Source organism: Myripristis murdjan, chromosome 19 (assembly GCF_902150065.1).
Source record: "Myripristis murdjan chromosome 19, fMyrMur1.1, whole genome shotgun sequence".
Classification (NCBI taxonomy): Eukaryota; Metazoa; Chordata; class Actinopteri; order Holocentriformes; family Holocentridae; genus Myripristis; species Myripristis murdjan.
The window spans coordinates 11,207,929-11,230,274 of NC_043998.1; the positions used below are offsets into that span (position 1 = coordinate 11,207,929).

Genomic DNA, 22,346 nt, shown 5'->3' on the forward strand with positions numbered 1-22,346 from the left:
TGGGGTGATATCTGAGCACAGTGGCCATGTGGGGGCTGGCTGCTGTGTCATACAGCACCTGTGTTTTTCCTTCCAGAAAAGTCTGACAAGTCTGGGTCTTTCCTGAGTTTACAAGAGGTAGAAAATATGCAGGCAGCTGACAAAACCAGAGCTGAGCTGTAGTATGTGAAAATGAAGAATTTGATAAGTTGATAAGTTTTGATAAGTTTTTCATGTCAGGAGAAATACACAAACAAGCATTTAGTATTTTCAATATTTTATTTATTTACAAGACACCCTGCTAAAAAAAAAAAAAAAAAAAAAAAAAAGTTGTTGTTAGAATTTGATTCAGCCCAGAATTAAACTTTTGCTTCGTTTTTATTGTATATTATTTTATTTGGCTCACCTCAAAGAAAATAAACACCAGTCACGTTAAACTATGTATTTTCATGGGGATCCCTCAGGACGTTGTCAAGGACCCTTGGTGGTCCCTGAACCACACTTTGGGAATGGGAATTATACATTTTTCTAGGTGCTTTTACAGATTTAATCCTCTAGATGTCAGTGTGACACCGCAAACGACACGTGATTTATTAAGTCACATCCAAGATAATGGTTGATCATTGTCATGGATGAGCAGTAGTCATGCTTTCACACTTCACACTCAGCATGCAGCACAGCCTTTCACATTTTCATATCAGACATAAAATGATGAAGATTTTGTCTGAAGGACCCCCACTATGGCAAGATTAATGTTATGGATACAGAACTGTCTGCAGTGTACACGGGGAGATAACAGAGGTAAGTGTGAAATCCTTGAGTAACAGTCACTCTTAAATATTCTTAGATATTTTGTAATATGTCCTCTTTAGTGAATTAAATTATAGCAAAATTAAAGTGATTCTCTTTTTGCTGGAGATAAACTGGAATCACAAGGATTTAAAAACACTCCAAAGACCAGTGGATTTGGGAGGTAAATATAATTAGAATTACTCATTCTTGTTGAGATTTTGAAGATCTAACACTGATTTATGAGAAATTGGGTCTAGTGTAGGAAAACCCATGAAGGGATGTTTCTAAAGGTGGGATGTTGCAGTTCTAAAATTCATAACAGGCATCAATTGATGACTACTTGGCGTTTCTATTCTTAAGAAATCTGGATAAACTATGGCAGAAGGATTACCTATTCAATTCAACAGAACTTGCCCAGCCAGCACATTTTTTTTTCCAACTCCTGGTTCCAGTTTCACGTTGTCTGGGCCCTAGAGCGAGCACATTAGTGTCTTTTTATGCATTCACGCCCATGAGCATCTGTCTCCTAAACATCCATGGTTCCCAGAGGTTTGTGCTTTGTTTGTGCCCCGAGGTGACGGGACACACACAAAAAAGAGTGTTGATGAGGCTCTGAGTGCTTTTTTTTTTTTTTTTTTTGAAATCTGCCTTAATGATTTATAGTTTCATAACTGGTAGAAGACTTTAATTAGAAGTAGATTTTATATTGCAGCAGTGAAGTTTTAGAATAGCGTCTTCTCTGTGGAGTGAAATGTGTTATCAAAATGAGCAATAATGTCAAACTAGCAGCAAGGCTGAGCAAAGTTCATCCCCGAGGGACTGCTGGGACCCCCTCAAGGATCTCTGGCAGTCATCGGACGGCACTTTGAAAAACAAGGCTCTAAAGGATGGGAGTGTGGCAGACTTGAACCCCAAACAGGCTGGATATTCCTTAATATGGCTCCCCTAGAGTTTGTTCATGTCTCAGTTGTCTGGACCGAGCCCATTAAACTCTTCTCGTGGCAGCAGTCCCTGGAAACTCAGATAGTGGGAGTTGCAGTAGACGGGGTTTTTGTTGGGACAGGCCTGGACCTGCTCCGGTTTCTGTGAGGCGAATGGATTGGGTCCACTGCCCCTGATATGCATCTCCAGCTCCAGCAGGATTTGCAGCGAGTACTTGAGCTCCATCTCACTGTAGGGACAGAGAGACAATGAATCATGTTAGTTTAATTTTTTTTTAATACTCCAGAGGAACATTCACAACCGCTGCACAGGGGGAAAAAAAAGCATAAAACATTTACACACCCATTCAAAGAATAGTTACAACAGCCATTCACAACAAACAGCTTGACACTAATTACAGATGAATAGGATCAACAGAAGAACAAGATCAACAAAGGAACAACATCAATAATGTCAGGACGTGATCAAGTTCCTGTGCAGAGGGAGAGGTTGTTGAGAGTGTGCATAACAGGGGGATTAAAGCTTTTCTTGAACTTGGCCTTCTTACAAAAGAGAGGCTGGCATTGGCAGGCAGAGGGGAGGAGTGAGAAGCGGTAATCGAGTGGTTGGTCTGGGTCATGAGCTATGATAAGTGCCTTCTGATTGACAGTTCAGATGATGAGGTCAGGTAGGTGACGAGTAGGGTGGATGTGTGTGTGCATGTTTTTTTTTTTTTTTTAAGGGATCTGTGCCTGCTTGTGATGGAGCGCATGGTGAAACAGTAACAGTAGAGTAGGATGACCTCTCTTATACGACAACACAGAAAGATGAGGATGGACAGATTCTTCTGTTCAACAAATGGACTAAAGCAGGGGTCTTCAAACTTTTTTTTGCTTTTTGACTTTCATTAAGACACAGACGCCCCATTTGAAAATATTTTGCCCAAGGGACACTAAATTGAAAATATATTTTGGTTTGATTTATGTATGTAATTGTTGAGAAACCATGCTTGAGCATTTACACATGTAATCACAATGGTGGGATTAAAACATAATGTTAAAATGAACACTTTTTACAGTATGGTAACAATTTCTAGTAAATTAAATTATAGTGACATTAAAGTGAGGGGTCCTCATTTTGCTGAGGACCCCTTGGAAGGCCCTGAAGGTCCTCTAAAATCTTTTTTGGCAACATATATAGACAGCTGTGACTATTTTCCAATGTTATTCTAATAAGTTTTAGGACTGATATTAACAATCTCATCTGTTTCTCTATGAATAATAACACTTGGGGGAGGGGTATGATCAGGTGTGGTGGTGGCAGTCAATCAGTAAATCAATCAATAGTACGGCTCTTAAAACTCTTTCCTCAAAAAGACAGAGGCTGGTGAAAAGCAGACAAGAACTGAAAGCACTGGAAGCACACAGCACAAACCACAACAGCAATACATGAAAACTCAAGCAATTAAATGTGACGCATTAACTGTAATTCTGGGTAAAATCCACCGATGGATGCTAAGATGCTTGACAGCAGATGGCATATAAAGTGAGTTCAAGATGTTGTAGGCATCAAACAGGTCATTCTGGCATGCAGAATTTCAATATTCCCTAAGGCGCAGAGGCCAAGGACTTTTATTATCACCTCTATGAAATGAGAAACAAGCAATTTTTAGTATTATGTGACCTACTTGTACATGGTGAAGAAGGAGGGGATCTCATAGTCCCTGAGCAGCAGGAGGGTGGGCAGCCAGCCTTCTACCAGACCCTGGTTGGCATGAAACCCTGGGCAAAAAAACATGTAAAATTATTACGGTGAACTCATATCAGTATTATGATACACAAATCCACAGATTTCATTACAAAAGCCACTTAAAATACTAGATGTAAACAGAGAAAACAATGCCATTTAGATAATAATGAATGAGAACAAAATGGTGTTACAGTCTGAAAGTGGAACGTTAACAGTATGAAACCCACTGTATGATCCCAGCGCTAATCCTCCATTCAGAGTTTAATACTGCTAATTGGTAAATAAAACAGTGCAGGTAATGAATTTTTCATTTGATCCAGTGCTTGTTAACCACTTTGAGAGCCACTCTTGCAGCACACCTACTCCTCTGAAAAGCTGAACGGCAGAGTAGTGCCCACTGAACTGTCTGTTTCTCATGATGCCATTTCCTGCAGATTGACAGAAAAAGGGTCAAGACCTTTTCCTCAATAAGGCAAAGGATTACAGGGATTAAGTTCGATTACACCCTCGATCTATTGTGACCAGCTGACCATGTCTTTCCAACTGGGATATATTATTTTCTACACATGCTGCTGACAGTGTTTGCATTCAGCCAATAGGACCCAGTTAATCTCATCCCATCCAAACAAACTGACCTCATATTAGCACTGCAGCTGGACTGGAGATAGTTTTAACTCAGACTGACTTGTTCTAAACAGATTGAAAATTCAAGGTGATATTCTCATACAGTTAAAGTGATTATCATATCAAGCTATTTTTAAAATGGGATGGGTATATAATCCTTTAGCATATGCTATATCACTTCTGCCTGACTCTGGGAATGTAATGGGTGCTTGTTTATGTCAAAAGTACTTGTTTTCTGAGCAGCTGGGGAGTAGTGAATGGGGAGCTAACCTTCACGTGTCCAAAATGTCCTTGAGTAAGAAAATATCGAAACAGCAGAAAGTGTTTCATTTAGTTTGGCCATAATAGAGGTGATGCAATGATACAATGAATTTTAAAAAGCGCTATGGAAAAATATATGTATGAGAAAAATGCAGGGTAAGACTTAGGAGGCTATAAAGTTGTTATAAGTTCAGCTGTTCCGCACAGTACTCTATATACTGATGTGTGTGTCTGTATATTTGGGAGTGGGAGGGTGTTCAGAGCATGCCACAGAGGCAGAGGAATTGTAGGCCCCATGATATTGGCACACAGACAGTATCATGTTATCCTCCGCCTGCTGCTTTCTTTCCAGAGAACACAAACCGCAGAAAGGATGGATTTGCATCTGAATAATGCAAATGTTGTGATGCACACATCCCCGAGGTTACAATTCCCATCACAATAAAACATTTAACACAGAATTAGTGTTTAGGTATTTAGACCTTGAGGAGATAAGGTGACAAGGAGACACCACCCCCTGTCATTTAATGACTGCAATAACTGCCTGGCTCCAGTCTGAATTTGGGGCATAGATAAATATAACCACAGACATGCATTGTTCCATTGTCAAGAAACATTGTTTTAAGGAACAAATATGTCCCTGATAGAACAGCATCCAGTAATTGGGTAAAGTGGGGGTACTCTGAATTTCTCATTACGTTAATGGCAGACATGAAGGGAGGGGTGTTTTGTTTGTATTTTATGAGCACTTGCTTTCAGTGATCTATCTTTGCTCAGATGATGTCACTGGGCCCTTATCCATCCAGTGTCTTGGAGGAGTTGGCAGTGGAGTCACTCCACTTTCCCCTTCTCCTTCTCAAAGGTCAAAGTCTCCCAATTTCCCCACTCTTACTCTCTGTCCCAGAATATCTACCTCTTTTCACTGTTCTCTCTCACTCCCTCTCTCTGTTCTCTGTCTATCACACACAAACTCTCTCACACAAAAACACACCTTGTTTTCCATTCCTCTCTTAATGCTGCCTGCTCTCCTATCACTTAAACAGTGTCATAATGCAGTGCTTTGCCAGGTTTGCAGTATGAAATGTAGCCAAGCTCTCAGGCAGTTTACTCAGAGGATGACTGATTCCTGTATATTTAGCTCCAGTGGAGCCTGCAGTGATAACTGAGCCTGGGGTTAGGGGTGCAGTTGGGTGGGGGCTTTACTGCCACTTAACAGGTTAGAGGGTCAGAACACATGGTCAATGCCTTGTGGTTTGGGAGGTGTAGAGTTTTAGTGGCAATTTAATGAGGTACTGGACTGTGACCTCAATTCAATACCTATCCCCTAACACCCATCTGAGGGTAAACAAAGTGACAGTCAGTTAACAATCATCAGTCAATTATAAAAGTCACCACCATCACAAATACTAAAAATAATATTAGCATCAGAAAGAACAGCAATAATATAGCAATAATTACAGCAATAATAATTGGTGATAGGTCTTCTATATAGTTTTACACTTCCCCATTCTAAATCAGGGAAGAGATTAACTGGATTTGAAAGTCAGCCAAAAAACAAACAAACAAACAAACAAACAAACAAAAAAACTCATGAACTGTGTTCTCAGGCTAAGCATGGGCATAGGATAGGCCCAGGATCAAATGGGCGTGACTTGGTGGGAATGTTTTAAGCGGATAATTTGGCAGATAATTGGGGCTCGAAGTCAGTTATACAGAGCCAGCAAGATCCCAAAGCGAGAGCTGAGACCCTCCTAGCAGCAGGGCAACCTTCCGACATTAGGCTGAATCTGGCACTCAGAAACCAAACTCTGCCTCAGCTGCTCCCATGAATCACCCAGGTGCCTGAAAAAAGCCTGGTCCAAATGAAAAGCCCAGATCTAGGAAGTTAACCTTCCCCGTCAAGATGGCATGGAGGGAGAGACAAGCTGGTCAGTAGAGTTAGAGTTATTTATAGCTGCAGTGACTGCAGCGATCAGCATGGTCTTTATCACTTAAGCTAAACCTTTTTGAGGCATACGACCTTCAAACACAACCTCTTCAAGCTATCAGTGCTTACACAATTACATTACAACCTCATTTGTTTGTTCATTCATTGGTACACACCAGGATGAAATCCAACCACCAGGTCTGGCTTAGCTGCTTCCTCGTTTTCCACCACATCCTCCCAGAACTGGTGGTACAGGCCCTTGTAGGCACTGATGTAGACCCTCTGTCTGGGGCCAAATGCCTTAAGAGGAGGCCTCATGATGGGACCATCCACTACTTCAGGTCCCACCATGACAACCTCCAGACCCTGATGCCCAGGGAACATGCGGTTCAGCTCATCGTAGTCCGTCATCCTGGCTCCCATGGTCTCATTGAGGGATGCTCCTGCTATGTGAATAGTAAGGGGTTTAGCATATGGGTCAAGTCTAAAGTGTCGCATGGCCATGCCAACTGTGAGAACTCGAGAGAGGAACTCGCTCTGAATCCGCCATATAGATTCCCTCAGGTCTGCATCCTCTGGCCTGGGCCTGCTGGTGTTCTTCCACAGGTTTGCCATGTTGGCGCTGGATAAGATGGAATCCAGATGATGTACAAGGTCTCCTTGCATGGGGACCCAGTCGTCCCAGCTCTTCACCTCAGTGACTGGCTTGGACCACTTCTCAGTGGGGATTGGGAGGTCTCCTGTTTGGGTAATAGACTGAATGTATTACCTATGTACCTACCTATATGGTACTGATGTATTACCATATCTTTATTAAGCTAAAGATGAAAACAGCTATTGAGGCGTTTCTGGGTCAGTGGTATGGCTTTTTATTTGTCACCTGTGAACATCAGCCACTCCACTAGCCTGTCAATGGCCACCAGACGCAGCTTTTTGCAGACCTTTTTATGCAGAGGCCAGTCATTTCGCTGACAGTCTTTTGAGCAGTAGTACACATTCAAGCACCTATACAAAGAGAGATGGAGAGAGACAAAAAGAAAGAGAGATGCAGAAAGAGATACAGAGAAGCTGAGGTGGAAAGACAAAAGGCAAGGCGAAGCTTAACTTTAAGAGGCATGCATTAGAGTGGCCAGTGTTAGACAATACTTTCCAGGTAGAGGAAGGATTTTTTCAGACATTCAATGAAAAACAGAGCATTAAAACCAATCACCTACTGCATGAAGACCATGATGAAATCCTTTATGGGGGCATCAGTTTCACTCCAACTATACATAATATGCTGATCTAGATAGCACCTTTTAATATCACATCCCAGGCTAGAATGTCTTGTTTGTGCCAGGATATAAATAGTATATTGCATTTCTCTAGACCCTATCTTCACATGTGACCTTCTCATTCAGTCACATATAAGACTGCGTTGAGTTCTGTGCGGCTGTAGACTACAGCTGGCAATAGCCATGGCAGGAACCTAAGCTGCAGAAGTGAAGCTGGAATTTATTACTGATTATACAACCTCTTTGTATGCATGTGGTCTTTTGTGTGGCCACACAGTTTAGGTGGTGAGGTAATGTAGTGGATTAGAGGTCTGAGAGGCAGTGCCAGTCTGCGTTTTTTGGGACTATAATACTTACAATACACCTTTCATCCGCTCGCCCTGGGGGCCTTCAGATTTACATAGAGCCATTTATCAGGTGCGGTGTTCTGTCATAGTACACTTTGGGCCCACTAATCCTTCATGAATCCTTCACAACTGGACAAAGTGAGCCAAAACAAGGTGTGGAAAACAGAGATGCATTTGGAAGTCAAAATAAACAACACTTTGTCAAAGCTGCCAAAGTCCAAAGAGTGATAAACAGAATATTATGAATCACACCATGAATTAAGTGGTTGTTTGAAAGTCACCAGGGACTTTTGGTGATAATTCTTAGATGGCAAAGGTCCTGAAACCCGCTAAGAGGGTTTCACCGGTGCTGTATGTCAGCAGTTCTTGCTTTCTGCCTGCATATAAGTCGCTGCAAGTGTTATCTTTTCTGAGAGAGGCTGTGGCAGCTGAGAGTTTCACGGGGAGGTACAATCAGTGTGTGTTTGAGTGTGCATGAGAAACTGAGAGAGAACTAGAGAGAGAGAGAAAGAGAGAGAGAGAGAGGGAGAGAGAGAGAGAGAGAGAGAGAGAGAGAGAGAGAGAGAGAGAGAGAGTCTGGGAGAGACCAAGGGGTAAAGGAGAAGCTCATAAACAATGCCTGTCCAAATGAAAAAGTACTCAATAAGTGTTACATTATTCTGCACAGTAACCCCTATTCTCAATACATTCCTTACATGCAAATATATTCTGCCTGGATGTGCCATTATGACCCACATTAAGCTGCACATTTTTACCTTCTTAATAAACTGGAGAGAGCTATGGAGAGATAAATCAGAGTCAGGAGGCTTAGCTATATTTGCCATTGGCTATAGTCCACTGCCGCTGAGTTGTCCACACCTTTGTGTCCTATCATTTTGCTGCTGATACAACGACAACTGGTAATGCTTCACACATGACAGCTATTAGACAACAGACCAAAACAATGTTTGGACTGGATGGTGACAGGGCTGGCCACAGATTGGTATAGTTGACAATTCCCTAAAATAGTGTGGTTTTCAGTTACTATATTAAGTGAGGTTTAATGCTTGAATACTTAAGTGTGGCAGTAATCCACCGTGCCATTCTCAAGCAGGTTTCAACCCATCACTGTTGGCTTTTCACTCACTTCACACAGCGTTTGAGAGTCTGTCCATCAGAGAGATGCTCAGGCAGTTTGTTGCAGCCGGTGCAGAACTTGAAGGTCTCTTCCATCTTCTGGAACATTTCCTTGTAGTTGCGGAATGAGATTCCTTTAGTCTTCCCTTCGACAGCCGCCCTGATCAACAGCAGAGACCGTTCACCAAGCACAATCCGTGTTAAGGAATATACAAACACATTTAAAAGAAGCAGATAACATGTGGTGCTGCATGACCTTGGCTTTAGGGGTGCAACTCTTTCTTTTAACAGAGATTCAAACTGATTCACATTTCAGTGGACGGTGATTCAGTTTAACAACAATTTGTCTTTTTTGGGGAATGGTTCAATTCAAATCCAGTAAACCACAATTTAAGATTTGATTCTGAACTTTTAGCAAAAATTTTATATTCTTTAAATAAACATGTGCAATTATGTAGCAATATCATTTTTCTTCTGAAATGTAAAAACATTGGTAAAGGAATGATTTAAGCATCATGTATTCTAAAATAAAAACATAAATGACAAACAGTTGCAATTCTAGGTATTCTGTTAGGTCACTAAAAAGTTCATTGTTTTTGTTTAACAATTGTGAATGACTTGATTAAAATAATTTACGACATATTCAGGCTGATGTCAAAGCGATTTATTCTGTTTATTTTAGTTAGCAATTGACGCAGTTGAATTGGCAGAGTTTTATTATCGATGCTTGAATGCAATGAATTAATTATTACACCCCTCTATTTGGCCTGGTTCCACATCAAATTGTAAATTTGGCAGGGGGGCTGGAAAAGAGATTTGAGCATACAACACATCAGGTTTTACACAGGCTGTTGTCAGGATCAGTGAGCATTATACCTGTATTCTCCATAGTCCTTCATGTTGAGCTTGTTGAGGATGACCTTAGAAAGCCCAGGCACATTGGAATCCAGGGAATAGAAGCCAGACTGGTCAGAGAAGACGGTATCAGGCCCAGGAGTGAAGGATTGTGGGAGTGCTGGGATCTGGGATGCCATATTGTCGCCTTTGATTTCCACTAGGAAAACAATGTTTGAGCTCTTGTTAGAATGTAGCACTATTAGAAAAGGCTTGGAGACATTTAGTTTGATCACAACTTGTGATAATACACAAGAGAGCGATGACAGTCAATGGTACATTCAAGAGATCAAACTCACATACATGCTATAACATTGTATTATACAGTTGGTTTGCACTGTGTTTTTTCTTGTCTCTATGCATCAGCTCAATGACAGAGAGCAGAGTCACTGGGATGCGTGAGACTGACCATCTGACACATGAAAAGACCAAATGATTAGAAATGGGGCTGGAAATATGGCCTTTGTTCCAAGTTACTCAGAGGTATGACAACCACTCAATTTCACACCCAAATTGCACACTGCACTAAGAACAGTGATTTCAAGTTCCCTGACCACATGGCTCATTAAACCATTCAAACTCAATAATGACAGTCCAAAAATGCATGCTGATGAATATATAAGCAAGGTCATCTTTCCAAATTCCTGAAAGGTGTCATTTTGCAAATACAAAATTGATTTCCCCCTGACAGCAGTGACGTGATATACAGCACTATACATAGAAGCAGAGGCGAGGCTGAGATGGTAACGGATGCCTTCCTGTTCTAAATTGTGGTAATGCTCAGTGCAGACAGGGGTATTTCTTCTCAGCATAACTGCATGTAATGGAGACTGCGTGAAGTGGTAGGGGAGACCACGGACTAAAGATCAGGCATGCCTCTATTCATAAATACAAAGACATACACATTTAATCTGGCACTTTGCCCTGATGACAGGGGTTCCCTTAACAACAAGAGGATCACCAAATCTCAGAGAAGTGGAGTCTCCATTAGGTAAGCCCCCGGAGGTGCCTTGTTGTGCCCTTGACACAAATCCCCCCGACCGAACCGCCCTGCTCCCTCCCCTCATCCCCGTCCCACAACCAGCACTTGCATTAATGGTGTGGTGATGTCACACGATTTATTTACTTGGCCTGACTAGGGGAAAAAAAGAGGGGGAAGAAAGATGACCAACTGCTGGTGGTGCATAGCTCTATTTAGCCCATCTGCTTTCATCATATTCTTATTTACCACACTCTTACTGATTTAAAATACTGCATCTCTACATAATTTAAAATACTGCATCTCTACATGTAATAATAATACTGACAATAATGATTTTAACAACAACAAAAACAACAATAATACTAATAATAGTGCTTTTCCAAACAACCACATGAAATAGTTTGCATAGAGGACAAGAGTAATAACATAAGATGGGGTAGCTTATTATTGTTTGTATTCTAAATTTACACCAATGTTTTTCCTACATGTCTATAGACCCAGAAGTCCCAAAACCCTGTCTAGCCTTGCCTTGAAAGCATGCCAAACTGCATTCAGCACCGTGCAGTTTCACTTCAATTAAGCTCTATTCTTAACCACAGAACTGCACAATAAAGTGCATTACTTTATCACATTGAGAGACTCTATTGCACTCTGAATGATCTTCATTTCAGACTTTTACATCCAAACAAGTGCTGTGCTACGTTGAGGAAGTCTGTATCTTTTCAATTTCATATGAAAGTGTTTCTGAGGAATGATTGTCCTTATCTTGTCTCGAGACAAATTGAAAGGCCTATATCAAATTAGTTCCCTCATATCTACGGGGCACTGAGGGGGCATAAGTGGAAATGAACAGATTTCCCACGAGAGACCAGGTTTTAATTTTCACTCCTCACATATCTGACCAGAACACTGTTAACTTCCTCACATGCAAAAGACTATCTGTCTGCAGTATTATCACAGTTTCGTCCTTGTCTTGCCGTACTGCATATAAAAAAATTGACCACTCAAGTCTAAAAAGTTGACAAAGGTATGTCACAGCACCAAGACAAGACAGATATTTCAGTAACAGTTCAGTCATACCTTTGCTTCCAGACAGGGAGAATGCCTTCTAGAAGATTCTGGGGTTTCTTGGTCTCACTTTCTCAGTGCAGGATGGGACAACGTGATTGACAGGTCAAATGGCTGGTTTAGAGCAATGCCACCACCTGATGCAAGCTGGGTGGCGTGTCTGCTGGTAGAACAGTAAAACTTGACAACCTATCAGTTGGGGGGCTGATTTTGTTGCCTCATCTGTGAAGTGTTCCTGGCATCTGAGGTTGAAGGAGAGACTAGTGATGGGGGGTAGAGGCTTAGAGAGGCAGCTGGGAGCTGGATGGGGTTGAGTAGGGTTTGGCTTGGAGGAAGGTGGGGGTAGAGGAAGAAAGGAGGGGATAGGAGGACAAGAGTAAGGGTTGGGTTTGGGAAGTAGGGGTGGGGCGAGAGGTGGAGATTCAAACAGGGAGGAGTGAAGAGGGGTGGCTGTGATGGTCATCAGGGTCTTGGGGGCCAGTCACATGGAGTTATCTATCCTGTTAGTTCAATCAGTTTCTGCACGTCCCCACGCTGCCATGGTGCTCTGGCCCTGCCCCAACGACACACACACACACTAGGGATAAGATAATAGAAACCCTCGATTCTGCCAAAACACACTCTGTTGGGAAGAGAGAGAGAGGAGGCACATCATAGGCTAAGGCATGAAAAAGAACAAGGTAGCAAGGTTAACAAACATATCAGAAATGGCTCTTTGAAATTCAGACCAGTGCAGTAAACCAGTATATTATGCCAGGTTTCAAACTGGGAGCTAGGAAGAGGAGTTTGAGAGGATTGTGAGATGCGGAAATAATGTGAAAAAAATCTTCTTTTTCAATACACAGCACAACTACCCTCTCCTTTCAGGGGACCTATATGTTTTTCTTGTGAAATAATTAATGCTTGCAGTGTCTGGGCTTCAAAAGCAAACATTTAATATGAACAGCTGTTCACGCAATACGTAATTCTGTGTGCCTGTCCACTTCTCTCAATTATCTAAGAAAATAATGACAGTAAGCCTTGCTTTTAATAAAAAAAAAAATTTATTTGGTCCATCGGAACCTGAGATTGAAAATTAACATACATAGGTTTGTACACATATATTCATATCACCCCCCCCCCCCCCCGCCCCCCCCAAAAAAAGGATCAATAAAATATATATCACATTCTTTTCAGAATTTTATTGTTTGTCAGCACTAGGCTTGATTTTTTAAAACTTTTTATTATTTTTTTCTTTCTTTCTTTTTTTCTTTTCTTTTTTCTTTCTTTCTTTCTTTTTTTTTTTTTTTTTTACAAGTTTAAAGAGGGTCAATTTACTGATTTTTTGGGTGGATTTAGTTCAGTCTGTACAATTTACAAGAAGAGAAACCAGACAGTTTGTCTCTGAATGACCAGTTCCACTGAGACTCGTGTCTCTGGCTGTAGCCTCTTTGACAGCAGGGGGCACCCTTGAGGTGAGGAAGAGTCACCACCACAACTTAACGTGAGGGTTAGGGGTTAGGGACTCACAGGGCACCAGCAAGGGCCACAAGGACAATTATGATAAAGAAACATAGTGTAAACAAAAATCAAGCACATGTAAATGTAAAGTGAAACAGCCGTGACACTGAATTTTGAGGTGCCTCGACGTTGCAGGTATTTCAGTGCAGGTTCAGTTCTTGTCAAGCTAGTCCCACTGGGCAATCAAAATAAAGCCATAAATTACCACATTCCTCTTTTTTGTCATTCATGAGTCCACTGTTGGTTTAATATCCAACCAAATACTTTCATGTACATGTGTATACCGTCTGACTCACACACATTTGTGTTACAGCTACCTTTAGACGTCAGGCTTGCAAGCTTCCTCCCCTCATCAAAATCCTTTATACAAATAAATTAGACAGTCTGAATTCACAGCTACGTGGCTGCGACCACACACACAGGAGACGAACAGACATCCGAAAGTGGTCATTACACAGTAAGTTTCTTTGGAAAACATATTTACAGTTACTTCAGCTGCGTTTCATTGAGCAGACAACACCACGGTAGTAGTTTTCATACAAAATGTCCTGAAGGTGTCATGAAGTACACCAGTCATGGTATGCATGGTTATGCAGCGCAAGACTGCAAGCATTGTGACACAGTGCTGCCATTTGTCACAAATGGTGACAAGTCTGACAAAAAGGAACAACGTCAGCACATGACATACTGTATGATGCATGTTGCAGCACATGTTTAAGCTCAAGGTAGCTGGTTTTAAGAACTGCACTCAACCATCTCATGGAGGGGGTGGGGGGGGGGGGGGGTGTGGGGACTAGTATGTTCAGATTAAAAAAAAAAGCTTTATGTCATAAAAACAGGGGCAAAAAAACTATAAATCACCCCTAAAAATTCATTCTATGAGTGCTGCAGGGATTTTGCTTTTCAGCTTTCAAGTTTCCCCCATGTCACTATATAGCAGTAAGACATCAACTTTGAAGTTAAAAAAATCTCCCACTTCATCCAGTTAAAATCGTACCATAGGTTAGTCTTTTCCACTCTGTGCCCCTCTCTGACAAAATATTGGTGTTGCTATGGTGAAGGCTAAAAGATGCTTATTAAAATCTGAGAAATGGCTCTTTGACACTGGAGAAATCAGATGAGACAAGGGGCCCTGCCTCTGAGACCACAATGTCTCACCAAGGCCTGACCATCCCCGTGCGTATGGCACACACAGCCAGAGAAACTATAAGGGAACCAAGCTAGATTCTGTGTCACCGCAGCAAGTCTCACGGGTCCCTTCTCTCTCTTTCGATGTGTGCATGAAGTCTGACAAAATGCTCATTTGTTATTACACAATGATCTTTCTCTCTAATGTGCTGTTGGCGTATCCTTGTGGGAGGACGGTCCAGATGCTTGTGATGCGCCCAAACAAACAAAAACGCTCCCCCACCTCCCAAAACAAACTCGGCAGCTCCTCTTAAGAGCTCCCCTACGGCAAACTCACTGTTCAAACAGCCAGTGCCTCCTCCAGCATTCCCTAAGTAGTCTAAAGTGAAGGCTCAGTTGACATGCTGGCAAACTTGTTTGTTAAAGTACGTGAGAAGTCGAAAAATATCCATTGACCTTAACAACAGAATTAACAGTACCCAAGAGTTCTGTTTTATTTTGTCTATGCTGATGTCTATTTACAGACAAATTCAAGGGAGCCACTGCACAATCCAAGGTTGAGGGATGCAGCGTTAAGTGACTCTGTGTAGGAGAGTTGCTCCCTAAGCATGAATTTATGTGCTAAGATATGAACTGACACTCTTGGACAGCATGAAAAAAGCTAGTCTGCCTGAGAGGTAAACTACAAAGTTTGTCAAATAACAACTTGCCTCCAGCGTGTCGGCCCCAAAAGGGGACTGAGTGAAAATGAGTGACAGTGAGAGGGAGAGAAGAAAAAGAGACAGGGAGGTACAGAGGTTGTTTTTCCTGTATAAAAAAAAAGCTAAAAGTAAGTTTGTGAAAATACTAAGGTGGGCAGCTATGTGGGCATTTCACAAGACAAACTCCCCTTTCACCAGTTGAGACTACAACTGCTCTGTACAGGACAACCAGACTTGGCACCTCCCACACCACAGCCTGGCTAGTAAGCAGAACACGTAGGTGAAACAAGAGAGATACAAGAAGATGATATCCCAGCTACTGTCTCTCACACCACACTTTGCTATACAGGCACCGTACAACTGTCAAAACATCAACTGGAGGCTTTCTTCAGTCCAGCTTGCTGTATAAATCAAGAGCATGGGTTTGGTCCTGAGCTTGAGAGAGAGCTAGACAGCACCATGGTGATGATGAGAAGTGGAGACAACCGAGACAGACAGACAGTACCGTGCAGATGATGGCTTATGGATGTATGACCTTGATCATGTACAAATATGGACAGCAAATATGAACAAATATGTGTGTAAAAAACAAGATCAGTTCTGACAAAATGTTAAGTGTATTGTTTAAGTAAAAAAAAAAAAAAAAAAAAAAAAAAAAAAAAAAAAACATTATGACTGTGAGTAAAAGTTGGGTTTGGCTCATTAAGTACCATACTGAGGGCTGGGTTGGTTAAACTTTAATAATGTCTCTGACTTTGTCGGCTGTCCACCAGCAGTCAACAGCTCCGATCAGGTGCAGCTACTAGAGGGGTTGAGGGGCAGGCCTTGAGGGCAGCAGGGAGGGCGGGGTCAAGTGTCTAATCGAGGCAGGGGATTGGCTCAAAGGGTGTGTGGGCCGGCAAATTGGCTCAGTAGTTACAGCACTCCACCCTGAGCTGTGAAAAGCTCAGGGTCTCCAAACATGGGAGAGAGAGAGAATCTCTGGGTCGACGTCCGAGTGTGTGTCCGTTCCACATACAGCGCTCGCATTAAGGAGGGTCAACATGGGGAAAAACATCCAGTATTCCATAATGTTTGGACTGAAGCCTCTTCAAATGACTGGAGTAAGGGGGTCTGGGTGAAAGAATTTATTTATTTTTTTCAAGTCCTGATCAAGCCATGTGGCCTGCTTCCCTCATCCAATCCCTAAATGGCACATCCACTTGGCAAGGAACAGGGCATGCTCGGGCTGGATGAAGCCTGCGAAGCATTCAGCGATGGAGGAAGAGGAGGGGAGCAAATCAATTCTGCCCATTCATGCTCTACATTCAGGTGTGTGTTCATCCAAACACACACACATGCACACACGCAAGCACACATCTCACTCCATATTTCAGGGCTGCACACTGCCGGCCCCTGCTTCTTGTTTCCCACTGGCCCCATATTTTATTCTATTAGAGTTTGTGCGTATGTGTGAGATGAAGGCGGTGGTCATAGTGGCCTGGGCCGGTGTAGGCCATCGATGTCCGGGGTGAGCTGGGGGCTGTGGGTGGCCTTGGTGGGGGTCCAGTCGCCCAGCGAGGCCTGGGCAGCTTTTCGGTGAGCCAGGCGGTGGGTGATGGAGAAGCCGGCATTTCCCTCCAGCTGGGACAGCACCACCAACACCTGCCTGCAGGGGGAGACAAAGAGCATTAATAACTGAATTTTTCATTGACTCCATCTGAGTGATGTATCCTTCTTTTAGGGCCAGTGAGGCCTCTGTCAGGGTTAATTGAGCACAAATCAATCAGTTGATATAGCAGTCATACCAATGGGATTCTTGCATTGTGTAGGGCACAGTTACCCGTAGCCACTGATCTGGGTTTCTAATTTACCCACAGATGGGTAAAACAAACATTGGAGAGGCAGACAAGTAGATGATTAATCAGCACTCTTAGTAGTTTCAGTTGTTTTCCCCTTTTGAGTCTATTTTGAGAACAAGATGAGGCAAAACAGTGCAGATCAGCAAAAAACCTCAGAAAATCTTTCTGTGTTTGACTGTGTTACACTGTTACAGGATATACAGGATTCCTATGCCAAAATTCCTTTAAAGACCTTACAAAGCAAAAAAAAGAAAAAGAAAAAAACACCTCCATGCAAAGAAATTATCCATTCTCCTATTCAGTGTTAAAATTAAAACTTCTTTCAACAGGTGAAAAAAATCTGCCAGTGGAGTAAGATACTCCATTTTAATTGTTTCAGGATTTTTTCTGGGAACCAGTATAAATATTTTGAAAAAAAAAAAAAAAAAAAAAGCAGAATAAGGCAAATCATCCTACTAGGATCAAGAAAATGGCACTTTAAAGAAAATTCTGGAAAGAAGTTGATTAGCATTAGAAAAAAGTGGGATAATCTCATCCAACTAACTTGGATGAGATAATCTTGGATTTCTTCACTTGTTGTAAGAAAAGATTTAAACACTGAAAATGAGACTAAATAACTTAAGACTGATATTTTTTGCAGTCATCATGACTGGGTTTGAAGATTTGGAGCGTTTCATAAAATGTATGCTGATAGTACAGCTGGTGTACAACAACAAGGTTATATGATTCTAAAGATGAAGACTGAAGATCATCATCCACAACAACAACAACAACAACAACAACAAAAACATCCAAATCCGTGCAATGATGGTGGTTTACAGAAGACATATATATTCAGCATCTTTACAGACTTTTTGTATCTCTCCCAAACCTTTCATGAGCTGAAATTCATTAAATTTATCTGCAATAAATTCTGAAATTTTTCATACTTGGGTAGAAATACTGGTAAGACTTAAATAATGTAGTTTATACAGAATACAAAAAATAAATAAATAAATATGGACCTCGTGCGTGGTGACTTTGACGGTATCTGATTATGGTGACATAACTGTGAAGCAACAAGGTTGTAAATTTACATTTATGTGCAGTATGCGCACAATTTAAACATTCATAGATGTCCAACGATGCTTACTTCAGAGAGACCAAATGACTCGTGAACAGCTCCACCACGCTTGATTTCCCAGATGCATATCAGTCTTTTTCTTTAAAAAATTCACTTTATCAGACAGTATATAGGAGAAAGCGACAGGACAGCAGGACTGTAACTAATGATTATATTAATGTTCTATTAATGTATCCATTATTTTTTGGATTAATTAAATTAATTACTTACTTTATAAGGTGTAAAAAATAATGAAAAATGCTCATGGGGAGTTGGCGGAGTCCCAAGTGATGGCTTCAAGCTGCTTCCTTAGTCTGACCAGCCGCCAAAAAAACCCAAAGTATAAATTTTACAAATAAATGAATGGGGGAAAGTAAGCAAATCTTAGCATCACAGTGATCTTGGAGAAGCTTTAATCAGAAAATATTTGGCACTTTGACTCTATAAACAACGAAATTATTATTGGTTTATGTTGATCAACAGATAAATTAACCGAGTAACCTTTTCAGTACTATAGGTCAGAGGTGGAATCAAACCCACTAAAACTTTCCTAGTGTAAAGTATGTGCCTTAATCTACTTAACAACAAAGAGCAGTGTTTTGATGCAGACCACTACTGGTGTGGGATACGGTTTCAGGGGCTTTGGCAGCCCAGCCCAAGGTAGATTATTAGGGAACTATGGAGCACTAATCCTCTGGGATCATTGTGTTTATGTAAGTGTAAGTGTATATCTGTGTGTGTGTGTGTGTGTGTGTGTGTACAGATATAATTGTGCAAGCGAGTGGGTGCTTGCTGTACCTGTGCAAAATGTTCCCAGAGCATTTGATCGCTTCGGCTTTTATCCATTCAGGTTATTCCTACTAATCCAAAATAGCTTTATCAACACCCGCTGCAAGACAGCAGCAGCACTGTTGACTTTTGATTTAGGATTTATGCGTGTATCTGTGTGTGTGAGAATGTGTGTACCTGTGGAGTGGGGGCACACTGTCTATGGTCTTGAGGCTGCCGCGTGTGGACACCACGTTGAAGCTGTCAGTGCAGTCGCAGGAGACGTGGAGGTAGTACTTGGGATGGCGGTTCTCCACCACGACGATGAGCCCCGCCCAGCCGTGGGTCAGGTAGTAGCATGTCATGCCCTCACGGCCCTGAAAACACAGAGAGACACACACAGGCATGTGAAAAGACACATAATTAAATGGGGCAATCAAGACAAATTAGAGAAATGTGCCCTAAGTCATGGATGCAGCATCTATATTCAGCTTAAAGAGGGACAATCTAACACACAAATACTCAAACATTTTATAGATCACTAATCATTGACGTTTAATACATTCAAAGAATCATTTTGTGATGAAGGTAGGTCGGTAGGTATGCATATTCTTTATTGATCCCCTGGGGGGATTTCTGGTGTCTTACAGCCACATAAAAAGCAATAGAAAAACAACAGACTTCAAACCCTGGCAGCACTTCATTAAAACAGTTTAAAGAGTAATAAAACTTGTTAAAACAGTGCTAAGGCAGTAGGCTTGGCCTTTTGTTAGTAAAAGTGAGAACTGCAGCAGGTGCGTGTGAAATGTTTGGATAAAGATTTATTTTTCTAGTAAACTCACCTAAGTTTGCCTTAGTGTATCTATGTCTACTTCAGTTGACTTCCTGCATGTCCCAGAATGACTTGACAGCCCGCAGAGAACAGGGCTTAACTTATTGGATTCAGCTGAGGGTTAGAGGTGTAGGTGGAGAGGAGCCGTACTCAAAACACAGCACATCTTGTGACTGCAATGAATTGGTCAATTGAGGCAACTGTCAGTAGAGACACTGGTGTATCTGCCTGTTCTGCGATGGAGGCCTCCCTCTATGATTGTTGAAGGTCGTTGCAAAATAAGTCTAAAGCTAGAAGCTCTTGCTCTCTGATCCTGAGGGACTGTCGAAAAAAGCTGATGTTTATTTTTGATTTTTTTTTTTTTTTTTTAGACAGCCAGTTTCTATCAAACTGCACTGTGGCTGCATTAGAAATAACTCAGTGTAATGTGGGGCTGGGCAATATGAACACACTCCATCATGATATTTCTGACCAAATACCTCATTAACAATAAATTGACAGTACTGCAGGGATGACTCCTGGTGCTGCTGTAATACATTTACACCCTGTGATTTTGATAAATAATCATTAGCGATGTGGATATGATGACACAGCAGGAAGAGGCAAATGATAGTAACAGCTAAGTTCATGAAATTGGATCCCTTTACTGTAATGCAGTGTTTACAAGCAACAAAAGACAATGTTTATGCCAAATCACACTATTACTAAATCCCAGACGATATCCAGTCTCATATCATGATAGATACAGTTCTGATGTATTGCCCTGCCCCGGCTGTCATGCTATGAATATATGATTGGCCATTCATCCACTGAAATAACACACCACCTACCAACAAAATGGACCCAAAAATGTAAGGTGCATTGCTTAAGTGTTTTAGGGCGGATTTTTCCTTCAAACACTCCACACTACACTCACCACAACAACTCTCTTTGAAGTCTAGACGTCTTTCATCTCACATGTACTGCCTCTTGTCACTGTTTGGGGACTGTAATTGGAATATGGTGAATGCCTCTGTATTACTGCTACCTCCCTGCTTCAACTGCTGTCGTGTCACCTGAAATGCCCTGATAACATCTTCCATTATGTGTACTTTTTCAAAACATTTCCTTTTAAGAGAGGTGGAAGTCCACTCAGTATTTATTCTTTACTGAGACAGTATCTCGGCTGCTTTCTGTGCTGGCAGCACACACATAAGGTTCTACAGATTAGTCTCGTTTGTGGACATAAGGCATGATTTTCTTTGCCATCGCTTGCTAACCCCTGAATACATCTGTTTTTGTAAAGCAGACTAAAGCTAGAACAAAACTAAAACAGTCCAGCTCTTGTAGTGGCTGCTATGTACTCAGATGCTCTTGGCCCACCTGCTGTGAGTGGTGAAATCCTGGAAAGTTGGAGAGCTGAATGATTTAACATAGCTGATTTCTAGTGTTTAAAAAGCTCCATCATCCTCTGAAATACCAGCCAACATGACAGCACTTTCAGGAAAGCACTGTTCAGGAGAGACAGAATAATTTGCTTCTTCGGGTGTCAGTGTGTGTGTGCGTGTATGTGTGCGAAATTATGTGCACGTAGGTGCTCGGGAAAAGCAGGAATGAGACTTGAGGCACTGCAAAGAAAATCTACAGTGGAATCTCAAAATGGTTGAGAGGGTTGCAAGTGTTATATGGCTTTTGAGTGCCTATGCTGAGAAAAATCACAGTGTGAAAGTGTGTGTGTGTGTGTGTGTGTGTTTGTGTGTGTCTGGGTGAGTGAATGGGCAAGTGAAAGCAGGCGAGTAAGAAATAATGAATGACTTTTAAAACTATAACTTGGTATGATTCCCTTTACTCGTCCTCAGTCGTCACTGACAAATGCGTGTTAGTGAGTGTGTCTCACCTCGTGCCTCTCGCCTTTGTTTTCGGTCAGGAGGATGATGGCATCGGCCAGCGTGGTGGCTGTGGCCTCCACCTGCTCCACCATCACCTGGCGGGAGCTGTAGATGGCCAGGATGTAGCCGGGGAAGTCCTGGCTTGGCCGCCGTGCTGCACCACTGGTAGGGCTTGAGACTGAGAGGCATAAAAATAATAATTCATCTTAAAGTCCAAGTTTTCAGTTTAACATTTCAACAGAAAGTTTAACATTTCAGTTGTTACATAAGCTTTCAAAAATGAGCTGGCAGTATTACATTGTTGTTCTTTACTCTTGTTCTTCAGCAGGTTGCTTGTAATTCTGCTATTCACAAACAGTTTCCATTCCTGCCCCAATAGTTCAAGTGATGCTGGGAAGCTGCAGCAGAGAGGCAGCTTGCCCAGTATTTTCTCAAGGTAAACAAATACACAATACTGTTCGCAAATCTGAGCATTTTAGTTTTTGTTAGTATGACACTGATCATCCTTTCTAATCACTGTTCAATATACTGTGTTTATTTGTGATATGAAAATCAAATGCCTAAATATTTTTGAACGAATAACTAAATATTGTTATTGTGGCAATACTGTAGGGATGACTATTGATCCTTTCATATGATATTTACACACAAGAGATTTTTGATGAACAATCA

At 41.6% G+C, this 22,346-nt stretch overlaps 2 protein-coding genes across 3 annotated transcripts in view; both read right to left on the reverse strand.

Annotated features, from left to right (window-relative positions):
- Positions 1-1,734: 1,734 nt before the first annotated feature.
- LOC115378103 (putative protein MSS51 homolog, mitochondrial) lies at positions 1,735-10,024 on the reverse strand. Its single transcript, XM_030078245.1, has 6 exons — positions 9,867-10,024; positions 9,001-9,150; positions 7,134-7,258; positions 6,430-6,993; positions 3,380-3,473; positions 1,735-1,942 (listed from the first exon to the last, which is right to left on the reverse strand). Exons 1-6 carry the CDS (start codon positions 10,022-10,024, stop codon positions 1,735-1,737), a joined length of 1,299 nt encoding a protein of 432 aa, XP_029934105.1.
- A 4,737-nt stretch (positions 10,025-14,761) lies between these two features.
- capn15 (calpain 15) overlaps positions 14,762-22,346 on the reverse strand; it is a 44,693-nt gene continuing 37,108 nt past the window's right edge. For both annotated transcript variants that reach the window (XM_030077594.1, XM_030077593.1), the window contains exons 10-12: positions 21,683-21,852; positions 19,173-19,351; positions 14,762-16,911 (exon numbers count right to left, since the gene is read on the reverse strand). In XM_030077594.1, coding sequence (XP_029933454.1) covers positions 16,734-16,911; positions 19,173-19,351; positions 21,683-21,852 — 527 coding nt within the window. In that variant the 3' untranslated portion in view covers positions 14,762-16,733. The remainder of the gene's footprint in view (positions 16,912-19,172; positions 19,352-21,682; positions 21,853-22,346) is intronic.